A 21,748-nucleotide genomic window follows, 5' to 3' on the forward strand; every position below is an offset into this window, starting at 1 on the left:
ATTTAATCCTTTAGGATAGGTTTTTGAATTTATTTTAGATAAAAATTCCAAACTCTATTAAGAGGGATGCAGTAGAGAGATTATGATGAATAAAATTTTATTTATGTTAGATTTTGGAGTGATTCCTCAAGGCATGAAGCCATCTCCCCATATCCGTGGGAGATATCTGTGCGTGAAACCGGTACGTCTAATAACCTATCTTTTTAGTCTTTTATCTTATTTTTGATCGGCAATTTCATTTTAAAAAAAGAAGAAAACGTTGCTGATCACTCGAGATTACTGTTCACATACTGTCAATGGGCAAAATTCCGACTTAGTTTTCATTCGAAGGTCGTCTTTGGTCCTGTACGTCTGAGGTTTTTTTCGACGATTGTTCGTTCCTCGTCACCAACTCAAATGGCCTACGTTATGACTCATCTGTTAGTCTAAGGGATATAGACTCAAACTGGAATCAAACAAATTGTTGGATAGAAGGTTTCCTAATCTGTTTTGGTAACATGATTCTTAATCTGTTTTGGTAACAAGATTCTTAATCTGTTTTGGTAATGGGTTATTAGGATTCCTAATATATTTTGTTTTTTGGTTTTAGAATTCCTAGTCTATTTTGGTTCTAGGTTTTCTATATATATGGAACGCCTTAGAAGAGATTAGACATCAGAAAAAGATGGTTTTGAGAGAATTCTTCAGAGAGATCTTAGAGAGATTAGATCCTATTTGTGGGCAATGTAATCTTCTTCAATATTAATCAAAAAATTGTGTGGTGTGGCTCCCGAGGACGTAGGCACGATTACCGAATCTCGTTAAATATGATGTGTTCTTTCTTGTTTACTTTCTTGTTTACTTTCCTACGAGTTTTTTATCTTTTATTTGCTGTGATTTTTTCTACTTTCCTACTCTCAAACACAAGGTCTGGAAAGACAATGGTTCGATTTGATTGTTTTGAATCCTCAACAACTGGTATCAGAGCTTCATTCAGAAGGATTGTGAGAGAGCCATGGTAGAGGAAAGCAAATCTAAGATCGAAAAGTTTGACGGTTTAGACTTCACCTACTAGAAGTCACAGATGAAGGATTATCTGTACCAGAAGGACTTGTATCGCTTGTTGATGGGTAAGGCTAACAGAAAGAAGAAAGAAGAAAGAAGAAAGAAAAGTCATACGAGGATTGGAAGATACTGGATAGGAAGGCTCTAAGGCAAATCCTATTGTCGCTTGTCAAGACAGTCGTACACAACATATTAAAGGAGAAGATGATGGTGGTGGGGCTTATGGAATCGTTCACGAAGATGTACGAGCAACCGTCTGTAGCAAACAAGGTGCATCTCGTCAAGTCACTCTTCAATTTCAAGATGGCAGAAGGACGCTCATTTACAATGCACCTCAGCGAGTTCAACGCGATTGTTGATCAACTCATCTCCGTAGACATTACGTTCAATGACGAAGTGCAGGTCCTATTGATTCTATCGTAGTTGTCGGATAGTTGGGCAGGTTATGTGATAACAATCAACAATTCGGTGGGGGAAGGACAAGTTGAAGCTGAGCGAGATTGTTAGCATGATTCCATCCGAGAATGTTAGAATAAAATTGACCAAATAAGAAGGTTCAAGTTCAGCCCTAAATTTTGAGCAAAGAGGTAGAAGCCGGAAGAAGGAGAATCAGAATAGGAATCGGTCGAAGTCAAACAAGAAGAGATCAAACTCGAAAGTTAGGCCTATCAAAGGGAAGTATTGAAACTGTGGCCAAAAGGACCATATATCTTCAACTTGTAAAGCACAAAAGAAGGATGCAAATGAGCAGGAGGCTCATATCGTGCAGGATGTCTTGATCTTAGCTATAGACGACGATTCTGATACCTAGGTCATTGACTCAGGAGCCTCGTTCCACGTCACTACCAATAGAAAGCTTCTTCGTAACTATGTAGCAAGGGATTTTGGGAAAGTATACTTGAGGGATAATGAACCTTGTAGTGTTCTTGGAAGAGGAGATGTACAAATACAGTTGAAGGGCTCCAAGTGGAATCTGAAGAACGTGAGGCACGCACCGAAGCTAAAGATGAATCTTATTTCGGTTGGCCAGCTTAGAACAGAAGGCTATGTTTCGACATTCACCGGAGATTCATGGAGGATCTTAAACGGTACTATAGTTGTTGCCAAAGGTAATAAAATAGAAACCCTCTACCTCACCTCACATGTGAGTGACACCCTTGTAATTGTAGCTCGCAAAGAGAGTATAAATCGGTAGCACAATAAATTAGGATACATGAGCGAGAAGGGGATGAAGATTCTATATTCATAGGGGAAGCTAACCGACATCGATTCCGTGAAAGTCGGTGTTTGCGAGGACTGCATCTTTGGGAAGCACGAGAGAGTTAGTTTTTAGAAGGGTGGAAGGCCACTTAAAACTCAAAAGCTAAAGTTAGTTCATACTGACGTATGAGGTCTAGCTAGCGTGTCTTCTCTTTAAGGTTCGGCGTACTATGTCACCTTCATCGACGATCAATTAAGGAAGGTGTGGGTATACTTTATTGAGCACAAGTCAGAGGTGTTTAGGATCTTCAAGAAGTGGAAGACCATGGTGGAGAACGAGACAGATCTGAAGGTGAAGTGTCTGAGATCAGATAACGGTGGAAAATACGAGCTGGAGGAGTTCAAGAGGTTCTGTGCTCTAAATAAGATTTGTTTGGAGAGGACTACTCCAGGGACGCCGCAGCAAAATGGCATTGCAGAGAGAATGAATAGGATATTAACGGAGCGTGACAGGAGCATGCGATTACATGTAGGTCTGCCTAAGACATTTTGGGCAGATGCGGTGCATACGGTAGCTTACTTGATTAATCATGGGCCATCAGTTCTATTGGATTACGGAATTCCAGAGGAGGCTTGGAGTGGCAAGAAAATCAATATCTCATATTTGCGAGTATTCGGTTGTGTGTCATATGTTCATATCAGTGACCATGTCAGGGATAAGCTAGAGGCTAAGTCACAGAAGTGCATATTCGTTGGATACGACATTGATGAGTTCAGGTATCATCTTTGGGAGGAGAAGAATAGGAAGATCATCAGAAGCAGGGATGTGATATTCAATAAGGAGGTGATGTACAAGAATAGAGACAATGCCAATGATATCCAAAGCAGTGAGAGCAGCACTACGGATACAGATGGATCCGAGTATATAGATTTGGAGGAATTTCCAAATGGAGGACGGCAAAGTCAATTCTGACCAAAGAACGGAGGAGGCTCCAGGTGCAGAGACGACTACCTAGGGCGTGGAGTTTAGGAGGTCATCCAGGGTACCCAAACCAAATCCGAGATAACTCTCATCACTTGATTATTTATTTTTGACAAATAGTGGAGAACCGGAGTGCTATGAGAAGACTATGCAAGTGAGTGAATCTCGACAGTGGGAGCATGCAATGCAAGAGGAGATGGATTCTCCACATACTAATGAGACATTAGAGTTAGTCTAGCTACTTGCATAAAAGAAAGCCTTGCATAACAAATGAGTCTATCGGGTCAAGCAGGAGAGTAATGGAAGCAAGAGATATAATGCCAGATTAGTCGTGAAGGGGTTCCAATAACGGGAAGGAGTGGACTATACAGAGATATTTTTCCCCGTTATAAAATTCACCACCATCAGAGTGGTGTTGACCTTAGTAGCTGTAGAAGATCTTTACCTTGAGCAGTTAGATGTGGAAACTGCCTTTCTTCATGGTGACTTGGATGAAAAAATCTACATGAAGCAACCTGTTGGCTTCATTGAAGAAGGAAAGGAAGAGATAGTGTGTAAGCTCAAGAAGAGCTTGTATGGATTGAAACAGGCCCCGAGATAGTGGTACAAGAAGTTCGACAACTTCATACAGAACAATGGCTACAAAAAATACAATTCAGATTATTGTTGCTACTTTAAGAGGTTTGAGTCCAGTTTTATCATATTGTTATTGTATGTTGATGATATGTTAGTTACAGGATCGAGTTTAGAGGAGATAAACAACTTGAAGAAACAGTTGGGAAAGGATTTTGCTATGAAGGATCTGGGTGTAGCGAAGCAGATTCTAGGGATGCGAATAAGTAGAGATAAAGCTGAAGGGACGTTGAGGTTGAATCAAGCTGAATACATCGAGAATATACTTCAGAGGTTCAACATGCAGAATGCTAAGGTTGTTAGCATGCCCATTGGAAGTCAATTCAAGCTATCTGAAGAGCAATCACCTAAGACAGATGCAGATAGAGAGCATATGAGCAGGGTGCCATATTCTTCAGCCATTGGGAGTCTTATGTACGCGATGGTTTGCACGAGGCCGGACATTGCCATGTAGTGAGAGTTGTGAGCAGGTTTGCAAGCAATTCAGGGAAGTATCATTGGGAGGCCATAAAATGGATATTGCGCTACTTGAGAGGGATTACGGATAAACCACTATGTTTCAGGAGGAAGGAGTTGGTACTGCAGGGATACGTGGATGCAGACTTCGCATGTGATCATGATATAGGGTGGAGCGCCACAGGGTATGTTTATACCTTGGCGTCGATAACAGTGAGTTGGGTTTCACATCTACAGAAGATTATAACTTTATCTACAACTGAAGCTGAGTATGTCACGGTGACTGAAGCAAGCAAGGAGATGATTTGGTTGAACGGTTGCTTGGAAGAGTAGGATCTGAAGTAAGGGAGATGAGTTTTTTATTGTGACAGCTAAAGCGCTATACATCTTGCCAAGAATCCAGTATATCATGTCAGAACGGATCACATTAATGTACGATATCATTTTATACGCTCGTTGATTGAGGATGAGAAGTTACATCTAGAGAATATTTTAGGGAGTCAAAATCCTACGGATATGTGGACGAAAACAGTGACCATTGACAAATTAGAGTTGTGCGTAACTTCAATTAGCCTTCACGTGTAAGGAGATGAAGGCGAAGCCACACCAGAAGGATCGTCGGGATCGCCGAGTTGATGATGATTGAAGAATAGATTTTTTTCGTGTAGGAGGATGCTTGCGAAGAAGGAAGAGTTCGGGTGAGCTTGTTGATTGTGCTTTGATCTCCAAGTGGGAGATTGTTAGTCTAAGGGATGTAGACTCAAAGCTGGAATCAAACAAGTTGTTGGATAGCAGGATTTTCTAATCTGTTTTGGTAACAAGATTCTTAATTTATTTTGGTAACATGATTCTTAATCTGTTTTGGTAACATGTTATTAGGATTCCTAATATGTTTTATTTTTTTGTTTTAAAATTCCTAGTCTGTTTTGGTTTTAGGTTTTCTATATATATGGAACGCCTTAGAAGAGATTAGACATCAGAAAAGAGAGGTTTGAGAGAATTCTTCAGAGAGATCTCAGAGAAATTAGATCCTATTTGTGGGGATTGTAATCTTCTTCAATATTAATCAAAGAATTGTGTGGTGTGGCTTCCGAGGACGTAGACACGATTGCCGAACCTCGTTAAATCCGGTGTGTTCTTTCTTGTTTACTTTCCTACAAGTTTTTTTTCTTTTATTTACTATGATTTTTTTCTACATTCCTACTCTCAAACACAAGGCCCGGAAGGGCAATGTTTAATTTGATTGTTTCGAATCCCCAACGTCATCATCAAGATATTAGTAGTTGATTGGAGCCAATCTATAAAGTAACATGTAAGATGAGTTTTTAGGATCTCTCCTTAAGAAAAAGTATCAAGCCAAATATGGTACACACGTATTCTCTTTACTGGACGGATTATGTAAAAGTAGTAAACTTCACGAAATCAAACATCACGAAAATTTCCCATTTAAAAAAAAAGGACCACTACGTTCACGTAAATGTACAGTACAATAAAAGCATGAAAACGTTTAGCTCACAAGTCAATTTCTTCAACTGTCCCGCCTTAAAGTCGTTCGAGCATCGATCGTCTTCATTAATCAATACAATGTACACCACCAACCAAACCCTGATTCAAGTATAGTTCATGGCCAACGGCCCTACGAAAGATCGACATGTTTGGGGGTACCCCGATCCACGTCTCGAACCGAACCATCTCTACATCAAAAAATGATAAATGCTCAAGGTCTAATCTTGTCAACCTCAACGGTTCGTATCTAGAACTTTTTTCTTGATGTAAAAGCAATTTGCGTTGGGGATGCAAGATAAGGAAGGGTAGACGTTATTCGTTGGCTACAAGAAAAGACGACGGCGTTAAATATTAAGATTTAGCTTGTTTGATCAGTAATTTTAGTTAGGAGGTCAATCATCATACAACAAAACTATAAGAAAATACCAGTGCTTCAGTGTAAATTTTGTGAGTGGTTAATCAGTCCTAGTTAGAATAGAATTGTTAGTTTTGAATCCATGTTATTAGATAGAGTTCTAATTATAGTAGAATACCAGTTAGGATAGGTTTCCTAGTTATTGGTTATAAATATGTAAACAAGTCTTTGTAATTTTTTTTAGAACGTTAATAAAACCTCAAAAGGTTCCTGGTCCATCTAATTGTGTTGTGTTCGTCAGCAAAACAGGAGGTCATTATTCCAGCCTCTGTTAATCCTCCAAAACAGAGCATTAGCTCTCTGGTTGCTGCTGTTTGGTCCCAAAGGAAAGCTCCCAGGTTCGGGTGCTTTGCTGCTGTTCGGGTGTTTGCAAAACAGGTGCTGCCCGGTCCTAGAAATCTTTGTTTACAGGTTGTGTACTCAGTCTTTCCAGATCTGAACTTGGCCGATCCTATTGTCAAAGCCAACAAGTGGTATCAGAGCGGTGTATGCCTAAGTATCAACCAAGATCTGAAGAGATGACGAATTTGGAGAAGATGACGACCAAGGTGGGTTCCCTCTCTCTTCAATACCCGATGCTATCGAGGGATAACTATGCTTCGTGGGCAATCAAGATGAAAGTCTACATGAAGGCTCAAGACGTATGGGACGCCATTGAGCCCGGATGGCGTTGGCGGCCATCTACCAGGGGATTCCTGAAGAGACTTTGATGGTGATCGCAGAGAAGCAAACGGCAAAAGAGGCATGGGAGACGCTGAAAACAATGCACCTAGGAGCGGATCGAGTGAGGAACGCGAAGGTGCAGACCTTGAAGTCCGAGTTCGAACTTCTCCGGATGAAGGAGAATGACAACGTCGACGATTTTTCGACGAAGTTGACAGGAGTCGTCAACAAGATCCGGGCTTTAGGCGGCGAGATGAAAGAAGAGAATAAAGAAAATGTGACTTTGATTCCTTTGATCTCGGTTACAACTTGATTACAAAAGATCGGCTCCACGATTGAACAGTTTGGGGACATCGATAACATGACACTCGAGGAGGCAATCGGGCGTCTCAAAGCCCACGAGGAGAGGGCACGTGTTTTCCGAAACAACGGCGACGATCACCTATTGTTGACACATGCGGAGTGGCAAGAAAGGGGCAAGAAAAGCAACGGAAACACTTTCTCCACACAGGCGAGTAGTGACGGCAATGGACGAGGCCGTGCACGCGGAGCAGGACGTGGACGAGGCCGCGGCCAGGCAGGCCGTGGTGGCCAGTTCGGCCGAGGCAGAGGCCAAGGAGGCCGCGGAGGGGAGCACGGCGGCCAGGCAGGCCGAGGCGGCTTCGGCGGCAGAGGAGGACGTCCAGGAGGTGGTTTCGGCCATGGAGGTGCAGCTCGCCAGGAGGGGGAGAGTAGCACAAGCGGTGGTCGAGACAAATCCAACATCAAATGCTTCAATTGCGGAGTATACGGGCACTTTCAGTCGGAGTGTCACAAACAACGCCGCAACCATGAACAGGAGGCTCATCTCACCCGTGCATATGACGAGGAGCCAACCTTGATGATTGCTATGTTAGAGGAATCGTCAAGTGTCATTTTGCTGAATGAAGAGAAGGTGATGCCGGATTTACTTACAGCGGGGGAGGCACATGTTGACAACAACACTTGGTATCTTGACAACGGAGCTAGCAATCACATGACCGGCCACCGAGACAAGTTCAAGGAGCTCGACGAGAACATCAAGGGAACCGTCAAGTTTGGTGATGGATCCGCGGTAGAGATCAAGGGGAAAGGCTCTATCCTCTTTCAGTGCAACAACGGCGATCAAAGGCTACTACCTGAGGTATATTATATTCCAAGTTTGAAATCTAACATTATTAGCCTTGGTCAGATGACTGAAGATGGGAGTAAGGTTGTTATTGCTGACGAGTTCCTGAGGGTGTTTGATAGGAACGGTGCTCTCTTGATGAGGGTGAAACGTTCTACTAACCGATTGTACAGGATAGAGTTAAAGACTTGTAAGCCGGCGTGCTTGATGGCGAACATTAACGATCCAGCTTGGGGCATGTCAATTTCTTCGCCCTCAAGATGATGACTGATAAGAGGATGGCTTCCGGGTTGCCGAAGATCTTGCACCCGAATCAACTATGCGAAGGATGCCTCGTCGCCAAGCAAGCAAGACTGCCGTTCCCTTCACAAGCAAATTTCAGAGCTCAGAAGCCGCTGGAGTTACTACATGCTGATCTATGTGGTCCTATCACCCCATCTACACTTGCTGGGAACAACTACTTCCTTCTTATCGTTGATGATTTCAGCCGATGGATGTGGGTATACATGTTGAAGGCCAAGAGTCAAGCTTGTGAAACCTTCAAGAAGTTCAAAACAGAGGTTGAGAACGCATGTGACCACAAGGTGAAGACATTGAGGACGGATCGTGGTGGCGAGTTCTTGTCAAAGGAGTTCACCAAGTTTTGTGAAGACTACGGCATCAAGCGTCATCTCACTGCACCGTACACCCCGCAGCAAAACGGTGTAGTGGAGAGGCGAAACCGCACGGTGATGGCCATGGCGAGAAGCTTACTTAAAAGCATGCATATGCCTGGAACAATGTGGGGTGAAGCGGTTAGACACGCGGTGTACATACTCAACCGACTACCAACCAAGGCATTGCACGACCACACACCCTACGAAGCTTGGTTTGGTAAGAAACCCCACCTAGAACACTTGAGAGTTTTTGGATGTATGGCGCATGTGAAGATTGCAGGTCCTTCGCACAAGAAACTCGACGACCGGAGCACGCCAATGGTGTATATTGGGGTAGAAGAAGGAAGCAAAGCGCATCGCCTCTACGACCCTCAACACGGCAGAATTCATGTCAGCAGGGATGTCGTGTTCGAGGAAGGAAAAGAATGGCAATGGAGCGCAGATGGAGACGTAGAACCACTCAGCTGGGTAGAGTTCGCAGCGGACCCCCTGAAGCTGCAGTGATGACTCCTGTACGCTATCGATCCCTTGCGGACATCTATGCAGAGACGGAGGTGATTGATCTCCCTGCAGAGGAGTTGTTCCTGATCACAGAAGAACCTGCAAACTATCTCGAGGCTGCATCAGATCAAGAGTGGAGGACAGCTATGGAGAAGGAGATGGAGGCCATTGAGAAGAACAAGACTTGGATACTCACGGAGTTACCGCGGGGTTCCAAACCCATTGGTCTCAAATGGGTGTACAAGCTGAAGAAGGACAATGAAGGCAACATTCTCAAGCACAAAGCAAGACTTGTAGCAAAAGGGTACGTCCAGCAGCAAGGCGTGGACTTCGATGAGGTGTTTGCACCTGTGGCGAGGCTTGATACCATCAGAATAATCCTCGCTATATCAGCACAGAACGGGTGGGAGGTGCACCATTTGGATGTGAAGTCGGCATTCCTAAATGGTGATCTCCAGGAAGAAGTTTATGTGGTTCAACCTGAAGGGTTCGTTGTGAAGAATCAAGAGCACAAGGTCTACAAGCTTTCAAAGGCACTCTACGGTCTACGCCAAGCACCTCGGGCATGGAACACGCGCCTCGACAAGTGCATGAAGGGCATCGGATTTGCAAGATGCACTCAGGAGCAGGCGGTATACACAAGGAGTAACAGAGGGGATACACTCATTGTTGGCGTGTACGTGGACGACTTGATCGTTACGGGCTTGAGGGCGGATGAGATAAAGTTTTTCAAGCAACAGATGATGAAGGAGTTCGAGATGAGTGACCTTGGATTGCTTTCCTATTATCTTGGTATCGAGGTGGATCAGCGAGGTGATTGCATTGCGCTAAGGCAGGCGGCCTATGCGAAGAAAGTTTTGGGTCAGTTCGGCATGATGGATTGCAACCCGACGCAATATCCTATGGAAACAAAGCTAAAGCTTGGAAAGGATTCCGAAGGAACACCGGTGGACGTGACGGAGTATAGACGCATTATCGGATCTTTGAGGTATCTAACTCACACCCGACCCGATATCACATATGCCGTGGGGATTGTGAGTAGGTACATGGAGCACCCTACAGTTTTGCATCGACAGGTTGTCAAGCATATTTTGAGGTACGTGAAGGGTACTATGTCCTACGGATTGGTGTACAAACGAGGTCGAGGCAATGAAGAGTTGGTGGGATTCACTGACAGTGATCTTGCGGGAGATGTTGATGACAGGCGCAGCACAGGCGGCATGGCATTTTATCTAGGTGACAGTTTGGTCACTTGGACATCACAGAAGCAGAAGACGGTGGCATTATCATCCTGCGAGGCAGAATTTATGGCGGCAACTGCAGCAGCGTGCCAAGGCTTGTGGTTGAGGAGTTTAATCAGCGAGGTGATTGGGAGTGAGCCCAAGCCGGTTACACTCTTCGTCGACAACAAGTCTGCGATTGCCTTGATGAAGAATCCAGTTTTCCATGGAAGAAGCAAGCATATCGACACACGCTTTCACTTCATTCGTGAGTGTGTTGAGCGAGGACAGATTAAAGTGGAGTTCGTAAGCACGAGCGAGCAACGAGCAGATATTCTCACGAAGGCACTAGCAAGGGTGAAGTTCATCGAGATGCGAGCCATGGAAGAAGCAAGCATATCGACACACGCTTTCACTTCATTCGTGAGTGTGTTGAGCGAGGACAGATTAAAGTGGAGTTCGTAAGCACGAGCGAGCAACGAGCAGATATTCTCACGAAGGCACTAGCAAGGGTGAAGTTCATCGAGATGCGAGAGCTGCTAGGTGTAAGGGACTTAGAGTCTAGTCCAGATTAAGGGGGAGAATGTGAGTGGTTAATCAGTCCTAGTTAGAATAGAATTGTTAGTTTTGAATCCATGTTATTAGATAGAGTTCTAATTATAGTAGAATACCAGTTAGGATAGGTTTCCTAGTTATTGGTTATAAATATGTAAACAAGTCTTTGTAATTTTTTTTAGAACGTTAATAAAACCTCAAAAGGTTCCTGGTCCATCTAATTGTGTTGTGTTCGTCAGCAAAACAGGAGGTCATTATTCCAGCCTCTGTTAATCCTCCAAAACAGAGCATTAGCTCTCTGGTTGCTGCTGTTTGGTCCCAAAGGAAAGCTCCCAGGTTCGGGTGCTTTGCTGCTGTTCGGGTGTTTGCAAAACAGGTGCTGTCCGGTCCTAGAAATCTTTGTTTACAGGTTGTGTACTCAGTCTTTCCAGATCTGAACTTGGCCGATCCTATTGTCAAAGCCAACAAATTTGGGATAAATTATCACCTAGTATCATTCATTTTCTTACCTATAAGCAAAAAATCAAGGATAAATTAGTATAAGAACACACGAATTAAATTCCTATGGTGTTAGCTACCACCTACCCTCATTGTATAGTTATATCAGAGTAATAAAAAGTATACCGCTGATGTTTAGTGTGCAGTACATTGTAGACATTATTTCTTATGAAGTTAGTGCATCTCCAATAAATTCATTGTTTCTGCTTACAACAATTCCATTAACTCAGGGGAGTTTCTGTTAACTCTCTTTACAAGTTTACTATTAGTAGAGGTGTATCCTCCCACCTCCCGATGCAAATATGGAAATCCATCTTCCCTCTCAAAGTCATTTTTTTTTTCTGGCTGCTCTCTATCAATAAGCTCAATACCAAAGTCCACTTGAGTAATTAAGAAAGGGTGGCAGGGTGATCAAAGATGTTCTCTCTGCCTTAATGAATTGAAAGAGTCTAATCACCTATTTGTTACTTGTCAGTTCACTTCAAATATCTCGAGCTTCTTTCAGTACTCTCATTTTGGCCATAATGGATGGTCAAACAACTTGTATGATATCATCCATTCTAAAGGAGGGTTTCTTAGGACAGCTAAACAAAGAACTATTTGTCAATCGAGCTGTTTTCAGCTACATGTACATGTTGGTACTTAATTATGACATGCACAGAGCAATAGGGTCTTTCACAATGTAACACCTAGTGTCGAAAGTGTTATTAACTCTTCAATTCACTTTATCAATGAATGGACAGACTCATCATTAGGTAAAACTACAAAGGCTCTCAAGCTAGCGATGGAAGGACAAGAACTCCCATCAATTTCAGTCTCGAGAAATCTAGAAAGAAGGCATGAGGCTCAGATAGTGCAAGAAGAGGCTGACATAGGATAGATGCAAGAAGAAGAAGAGGCAAGAAGACCTAGAGTATAACCTGTCACCCCAAGTCTTTAATCTGCTTTGTAATTTTTTTTTGGTAACTACTTATCTTCTTTTGAGGCTGCTAGAAGTAGATAAACACATGTATACTTTTGTTTTGCTAGTTTTCAGGCTAGAAACTTTTCTTTCTCTCCTCTTTTGGTCATGTGGCTGACTTTGGTCCATATTTGTATTTATGTTGTGGTTAATGATGGCTAGGGTCCTCTCGTCATCCTCATTGATGTAAATATGGAGAAGGTCTTGTGTACCAATTTGAGAGAAAAAATACGTTTCTACTTTAATTTTTGTAGGACACCACCTCGTGTCCATCTTTTTATATATGAATGAAATGAATGGGGATCTTCCCCTATTTTTCTGCTCAAAAAGAACGAAAAAAAAGAAAGAAAAAGAAAGAAAGAAAAAAAAGACAATTCCATTAATTGAGATGTGTACTGGTAAATTACAAAACACTTTGGTGTTTTCAACCAAAGGGTTAAGGGGGGAAATAAGTGAAATAATTATGTTTATTCTTGCCAAACACAAATTTGAAATCGAGGGAAAAAAGAATTGTTTCAAAACTTCAATTGTACCTAACTGCAAATGAGACTTGTGAAGGGTACAAGTATTCAAATGGGTAGTTGCAGAATTTTGAGAATAAACATATCCTGAAATAGGTGGAATAACTTTATCCATAACTTCTTTATAAATCCAACCAAATATGACTTTATAAATCCATCCTAAGGTAACTTCATAAAATCTACACTCAAAACAAATAGCACCTTTAGGCCTTATTTGGCAACCTGGCTTCCTTTAGCGAGACCATGATTCCACTTTACTTGGCCTCCTAACCGCATAGCATTTCCTAAACCATGGTTCAAAGACCCAAGGTCAATGAAACCGTGTTATGAAAAAGTATAAGGGGGTGTTTGTTTGCATGCAAGTGAAAGATTTTTTTTTTTTTTTGGTCAATGAAAACTTTATTCATTTTCCAATATGAAAATTTATATACATCACTTAACCAGACTTAGTCTGGCAACTCTTCTATAGAAATACTCCTTTACAAATTTTCAAGTTTCTCCCTAATATGTACAGGAAGCTCCCCATTCAAGATTTTAGTGAGTATTGATAGCTTTATAGCACGGAACAAAACATCAGGTTGACGAGTTTTGAACTGAAAAATCCTCAAGTTTCTCTCCTGCCATAGATGATACACTGAGGATGAAAGGGCCATTTTCTTCAAACTTTCAGTGAGTCCTTTCCTTTTTAAATTGCAGCTATACCAGTGAATGATTTCCCCCCAGGAACATGACCTCCAACTGAAATTTAACCAGTCCATCACTGAATTCCACACAGCAGCAGAGTAATAGCAATCAAAGAACAGGTGACAAACTGTTTCAATGTGGTTTGAGCATAAGACACATTGATTCTGATTAGCGTCTAAAATTCTCATGCGACACAGTCTTTCCTTAGTTAGCAATCTTGATTGGATAGCTAACCAAAGTATAAATGAGTGTTTGGGATAATGAAAACCACCCCAAACTGTACCATTCCAGCTAACTATATGTGCAGGTTGAACCAGTTTTCTGTATACAGAGGAAACTTGGACATTTTCACTCTTGCAACAACTTTCAATGATGTTTATTAGATTGCTGATACTTCCATATCTTCTTATCATCAAATCTCTAACTTTCAAGAGTTGTTTCCACATCCATGAATCACTAGCTTTCATCCGAACATTCGTTTCCACATCCATGAATCACTAGCTTTCATCCGAACATTCCAAATATCAGAACGTTTCAAATAATTTTCATGAACCCATTTTATCCAAAGTAGATCCTTCTTGAGGTGAATCATCCATAGTAATTTAGTGGCAGCAGCATAATTCCAATCTTTTGCTGAAAATACTCCTAAACCCCCATACTCTTTCTCCTGACAGATTGAAGCCCAGGAAATTAGTGGAATTTTATTACCCCAGAGAAAATCAGAGCACATTTTATCAATTCTCTTCAGCACCTTACATGGCAAAATGTAGTTATTGGTCCAGAAAAGATGAACACCTAAGATGACAGACTTAATCAATTGCAACCTCCCCGCATAAGAGAGAGCTTTCTTTTTTTGCCAATGCTGTAACTGATCTGAAATTTTACTGATCAGAGGGGAGCAGTCCAGCCATGAAAGTCTTTTAGAAATCATGGGCATACCCAAGTACCTCATAGGAAGGATCCCTTCTGTAAATTTCAAATATGAACAGATTTGCATTTTTTGATTGTCATCAATGCCACTCAAGAATATCGAGCACTTACTAGGATTAGTTTCCAAGCCTGAGACCTTACTAAACTCATTGAGACAGTTGTAGAGTCTAATAATTGAATTCATATCAGCTCTTCCAAATAATAGCAGATCATCCGCAAAAAATAGATGAGTAATTTTCAGCTTAGAGCATTTAGGGTGATACCTGAATAATCTGTCATCCTTCAGTGTATTCAATTTTCTTGACAAATACTCCATGCCTATGACAAATAGATAAGGGGAAAGTGGATCCCCCTGCCTCAGCCCTCTAGCACCTTTGAAGAATCCATGCAAAGTTCCATTAAGAGATAATGAGAATTTAGGAGAAGTGATGCAAACCATGATCCATTTTACCATATTTTCAGGGAACCCTAAACCCTTTAACATTGCTTCAATAAAATCCCAGTCAATAGTATCAAAAGCTTTCCTGAGATCAATGTTGAGAATAGCTCTTGGAGAATTATGCTTCCTCCCATAATGCTTGATTAGCTCATGTGCCAGTAAAATGTTATTTGAGATAACCCTCCCCTTAACAAAAGCACTCTGTGCATCACATATAAGATATCCCATCACACTTTGGATTCTGGTAGCAATGATCTTTGAGATGATCTTATAAACACAATTACAACATGATATTGGACGGAAATCAGATGGTGATTTGGGATTTAGGATCTTTGGTATAAGAGTAATCAATGTGTTATTGAATGCACCCAAAAGCTTTCCAGAACAAAAGAATTCCTCTACAGCCAGGAATAAGTCTTCACTAATCACATTCCAAGCAGATTTAAAGAATGAGGCATTGAAGCCATCAGGACCAGGAGCTTTCTCATCCGACATAGAGAAGATTGCTTTCTTTATCTCATCTCTTGAAACTGGAGCACTTAACATACTGCGCTGAATATCAGAGAGAACAGGACCATTTGAGATAATCTCAGGGTGTGACGCCCCTGGGTTCACACAAGGCTGCAGTCCAAGGTGAAACCAAGAATGTCAAACCTGCTATGCACCACACCGTGCAATAACATGTTTCACCATCACAGTTAACATCCATCTAGTAGAATCAACAACTGGTGTAGGTACAAAACAGGTAAAAGATAATACAAGGAAGACTGATGAAATGCTAATAGTCACATAAATATCTCATCATCCCACATACAGAAATACATAGCCAAGATCTGAGTAGATAAACTAGTCACATAAATATCTCATCATCCAACAATACAGAAATACATAATCCAGAACAATACAGAAATGATAATACAGCCTTTACAACTTCTAGAACAAGACTCTCAAATGTCTAACCTCACTACAGTGGAGCCCAAAGAAAAATAATACATAGCTAGAAAGTAAAGCTGAACACTAATGTGGTTCGCTATCAACCTGCGGCTCTCCGTGCTCCTAGCTCATGACCTGAAAGGGGGAGGGACAATGAGCGTCAAAGCGCTAGCGAGTAACATCACAACCAACCCCAAGGGAACAGGGCTCGTTGCATAAGAAAATACAGATAATATATATAATAGATCTAAAATCATTGATCCTACTAAAGAGGGTTTAAGTATTTAGAAATTTACAACACGAGCATAGGTACGTCGAGCGAAATAATCCAAACAAGGAAACCCTCATGTATATACCTTGTATCTCAAATTGTAAATCTCTAAACACCAAACCCGAGGTTCTAGTACAGTAACAATAATAAAAGAAATACAGCAAATCTCAGAACAGTATACAGTGCCATACCATAGCTAACATGAATACCATGTTATTACTTACATAAGTGTCATGTCAACATCATGTCGTGAACTTCTATGAAGAAGTCATGAGCAGGGTTAAGAACTTTGTCCAAATCAGGAACTATTTATGTCGTAGTCTCCAAACAGTCCAACACGAGGACTTCTATAAATCACAGTCCAACACGAGGACTTTCATAACTCACAGTCCAATCTCAAGGACTTCTATAAATCACAGTCCAACACGAGGACTTTCATAACTCACAGTCCAATCTCAAGGACTTCTATAAATCACAGTCCAACACGAGGACTTCTATAAATCACAGTCCAACACGAGGACTTTCATAACTCACAGTCCAAATCTCAAGGACTTCTATAAATCATAGTCCAACACACGAGGACTTAGAAACTGAAAAAAAATATCGCTGTGGTATATAGTGAAAACTACTTATGTCAATTCATAATCATATCAGTGTATATATCCACAATTGATGCCCTCAGGTCATCTATTGTGCCTGGGTACATAGCAAGACTAAATACCAATGTCAGTTAGTCTAGTTAAACTCGCCAAATATGGAGGTGAAATGACAATACCCCAAAACCAGGAAATACCACAGGACAGGCGATCGTCGACCGGAGTCGTCGGGACCGATCTCTGATACTACCGCTTCGGAGGTCGACCGAAATAATGTCTGCGGCGTCGACCGAAAATAATCGCGGTCGACCGAAATGACGAGGCGTCGACCGAAATAATGCGCGTCGGCCGAATAGCGGCGTGCTCGACCGAAACTTAAAATCGAGCTCAGCGTCGAACCGCGCCGGTCGACCGCCGAGCGGACAGAAACCCAATTCTGGGTTTCTGTCAGCTCGAAACCTGAAACAAAATTTGACAGAACTCCTACGGTAACAAGTTCTAACGTTCTGAAGAAAAATAACTAGTCTCAAGCATAAAATCCATATTCCCAATATTTCAAAATACATGAGGAACAAATTAGAAACGTTTTAAATGACAGTAAATCATGGTTAACTCTTGTTTAAGAAAACTCAGATCTAGATCTTTGTTAGACAAAACGTTGGTGAACTTTCATAAACTGAAATGTCGATTCTTGCAACCCATAATGTAAAGAACTAATTTTATACAAAAATACCAGTTGGGCTCTTCAAAAACTCATGAAAAATCGAAATAAAATCATAGAAAAATAGGGGTGAGGGATTGGGCGAGATGATACTCGCCTTGAGTGTTGACAAAAGCCCTAGATCTTCAGTAGGTTGCTTCCCTTTACTGAAATCCCTGAATCCTGCCGAAAAAATCCTCAAGAGCTTCCCCAAATCATCAAAACAGAGGCTTAGGGTTTAAAGGAAGGGAGAGGGGTTTTAGGGTTTTGATTTCAGAACCCCTGGAGGCTCTCTCGTGAGCAGATGCTTATATACCCTTTTCTAAACCCGACCCGAAACCCTCTAAGGCCCAAAACCGAAATCGTAAAAAGAGGAACCTGGAAAACAAACTGACCGCTGCTCGGTCGACCGTACCGGTCGACCGGTCAGCACTAAAATGTCTGGTTCAGGTATTTTTTGTGCTGGCCAGCTACTACTCGATTACTCTCACTTACTAACACCTGGTGGGTTCCCAAACACTGATAAACATATATATCTCATATATATGTATGGTTATTTATCACTAAAGAAAGATTTATTACTATTAATCACACCATTTCATTATAAAATTTCGGGGTTTTACACTCGAAATTCGGAAACCATACGCATCTCACAACATGAACTTCCAGATAAACATATAGAGATATTTATACTTAACGATCTAAAATGATAATATTTTCGCTAAAATCCTAATCTAGTGGAACTAGTACATCGGGTGAAAAATCCAAACAAGGAACCCCCCATATATATACCATGTGTTCCGAAAGATTAAGAATTAATTGAAAATATCCTCATACTAGCGTTAAATCAAAATATAACCACACAAATAATCGTACACATAAATCAATGCACTTCCTCAATAGGTTCAGGAAGTCGCGCGGCATAACATCTTCGCGACCCTGAAGATCATCTCAACTCCTTTCTGGTTCCACTGAGTTTTCTCCAAGGGGAAAAAAAATATCTGTTTCTAAATTTCTCGTCTTCTCTAGCAAGTATACAAACTGGGATTTCAATCGTAGTCAAACCATCCTGAAGCTAAATTTCTAATGCGTTCAACACTCACTACTGTTCTTCATCACGTAATTGTTTCTTAAGCATAGAAACAAGAAATACATTGTGTATACTAGACATCGATTCTAGAAGATCTAGTTTGTATGACACAGTTCCAATGCTCTCCAAAATCTGATACGGCCCAATGTGTCTCGTCGTAACCTTTTTCCGTCTTCCGAATTGCTACTTTGAAAGTCAATGACACAAGCCCGGCATCTATTTTCCAACATCTAATTTACTCTCTCCATCTGACCATCCATCTATGGATGAAATGCACTACAGTACGATAAATCTGTTGCCCAAAAGAATCCTGGAAACCCTCCCAAAAATGTGGAATGAACACTGAAATCTCAATCTGATGCTATCGCATCTGGAATTCCATGAAGTCGAATAGTCTCTTGAATAGGTATCCTCGCATACATCTCAGCTGTATAGTTAGTCCTTGCTGGAATAAAAATGTATTGACTTCATCAGTCCATCCATTACCACCCAAATCGAATCATTCTCTTTCTTCGATTTCGACAACTCTACAATAAGGTCCATAGAAATGTCCGCCCACTTCTACTCCGGAATGGTTAAAAGCTGACGTGATCCTACTGGTCTCTGGTGTTCCGCCTTTACTCATTGACAGGTAAGATACTTAGCTACATACTTTGAAATCTTCCTACGCATAACACTCCATCCAAAGGTGTCTCTTTAGGTCCTTGTACATCTTAGGGGTCACTGGATGTACTATGAACTGAGTACGATGTGCTTCATTTAGCAACTCCCTCTTAAGCTCTGCACTGGTTGGCATAACCAGTCTATCCTTCATCCGTAGACTTCCATCTGCTCCAACGGCCCAATCAGTCTTAGGCGCTTTGGAAATTTCCTCCTTCTGGATTTGAATTCAATAGTTTTCCAACTGAGTTCTGACAACTCTGTCACTCCAAGATGGCTGCACGTGCGAATCTCTGTCACCGTCTTCGTTGGCTCCCAATCAAGAACTGCCGTGACCTTAGCCGGGTCCACTGCTATACCCTCTCGACTGATGACATGACCAAGAAATCTGACTTCTGAAAGTCAAAACTCGCACTTGCTGAACTTAGCATATAGCTGATGCTCCTGAGGAGTCCTCAATGCTATCCGCAGATGCTCCTCGTGATCCGCCTCCGACTCCGAGTAAATGAGTATATCTTCGATGAAGACGATCACAAACTGATCCAAGAAGGGACGGAAAACCCGGTTTATCAAGTCTATGAATACCGCGGGTGCATTGGTCAATCCGAATGGCATGACCAAGAACTCGAGAGAACTATATCGAGTAAGAAAGGCGGTCTTGGGAATATCAATCTCCCTAACCCGCAACTAATGATAGCCCCGCAACAAATGATAGCCCGAACGAAGATCAATCTTTGAGAAATACTGCGCACCCTACAACTGGTCAAACAAGTCATCAATCCTAGGTAGTGGGTACCTATTCCGGATAGTGACCTTGTTCAATTCTCTATAATCTATGCATAATCTCATACTATCGTCCTTCTTCTTCACGAAGAGGACCGGCGCGCCTCACGGAGAATGACTCCGGCGAATAAAACCCTGAGCTAACAACTCATCCAACTGGGTCTGAAGCTCCCTCATCTCAGCTGGCGCCATGCGATAGGGTGCGCGGGATATCCCACCTCTCTCACTGGAGGTAATCCAGGTATGTCCTGAAAGACATCCTGATACTCTGAGACAACTCTAGTCTCTAATAACTCAGCTCCCTGATCCCGTCGCATCACCTCCTCGATGTACGCCAGAAATGACTCCGCAAGTCGGTTGCCCTAAGAGGTAGCTACAATCATCTCGGACCCGTCGGACGCTCGCAACTTAACTGTCTTCGCAAAGCAGTCAATGCTAACATGGTAGGAAGACAACCAATCCATACCAAGGATAATATCGAACTCGGACATATGCAACACTATCAAATCCACTATGAACTCCGACTCGTCTAAACTGACGGTACACCTCCTACAAACGCTCTCCAGAAGCGATACCTCACCTAAAATAAATGCATGCGATATGAAGGAATGCGAAGATCCCGAATCGAAAAGAATACGGGTGGGAAAGGAATTCACAAAGAACGTACCCTCCAAAACTGCTCCATTAGCTTCATGATCATGCGGAACTACTGCATATACTCTGCTGGTGGCTAAAGACTACTCTATCACTGGTGCTGGAGAATATGGGACAATCTGCCCCTGGGAAACCTCCTGAACTGCTAGAACCTGTCCTTCAGTCTTCCGTTGCTGCTGAGTTGGACCATTTCCCTTCTGAGCTCTTGTTGGTGCACTGCGGCACTCTAATGCCTTGTGTCCGACCTTGCGACAATTAAAACAAGATCCCCGGAATTTATGCTGCTGACTTTCTCTCTGATCCTGTTGGGATCCCTTCTTATGAGGGCTCTGCTGCTGCTGCTGAGGTCGATATAAGGGTCTCTTGTTCTTACCCTTGCCTCCGACGTGCCCTCTCTCAGCACTCCCTTCCTTGCCCTTCTGAAACTTAGCTGTCTCATTTTCTTGAGAAATGGCGGTTTCGGCTACTGGTGGTGGTGGTGTAATGTGATTCGCCACAAGCTCCTCGATTGCTGCTATCCTAGCGACTAGGGGAGCTATAAGATCTACCAGGTACTGGGGAGCCTGCTACGGCTCAGGTGGATTTTGCTGTGGTTCAGCCTGTCCAGATCTCTGAGTACGTGACATATCATATTCTGACATCTCTGCTCAAAAGAAAATAAGAGTTTAGGAGTCAAAATAGACCTCTATAAATAGCGTATCACAATACAAATTTTCACTACATATAGTATTTGCACAAATACTTTAAGTTTATACAAAATAGTTGTCATAAAAAAAAAATTTCAAATTTTGAGATATACGCATATATCGTCCTCACTCATACTAGGAAATTCTTATCGGACCCTATACATGAATCCTAAGAAACTCTATCCTAGCTCCACGACTCGACACAGGATGATCCTAAGGATACTGGAACTAGAGCTCTGATACCAACTGTGACGCCCCTGGGTTCACACAAGGCTGCAGTCCAAGGTAAAACCAAGAATGTCAAACCTGCTATGCACCACACCGTGCAATAACATGTTTCATCATCACAATTAACATCTATCTT

The 21,748-nt window shown here is 42.0% G+C and overlaps 1 protein-coding gene across 1 annotated transcript; it reads right to left on the minus strand.

Annotated features, from left to right (window-relative positions):
• Positions 13,438 to 14,109, minus strand: LOC109841507. Its single transcript, XM_020410471.1, has one exon. The coding sequence runs from the start codon at positions 14,107 to 14,109 to the stop codon at positions 13,438 to 13,440; it is 672 nt and encodes a 223-aa protein (XP_020266060.1).

Source organism: Asparagus officinalis, chromosome 5, assembly GCF_001876935.1.
Source record: "Asparagus officinalis chromosome 5, Aspof.V1, whole genome shotgun sequence".
Lineage (NCBI taxonomy): Eukaryota > Viridiplantae > Streptophyta > Magnoliopsida > Asparagales > Asparagaceae > Asparagus > Asparagus officinalis.

What these genes read in the sequence shown, in the direction of transcription:
- LOC109841507 (XM_020410471.1), bottom strand. Translation starts at nt 14,109, where the DNA reads ATGAAAGCTAGTGATTCATGGATGTGGAAACAACTCTTGAAAGTTAGA.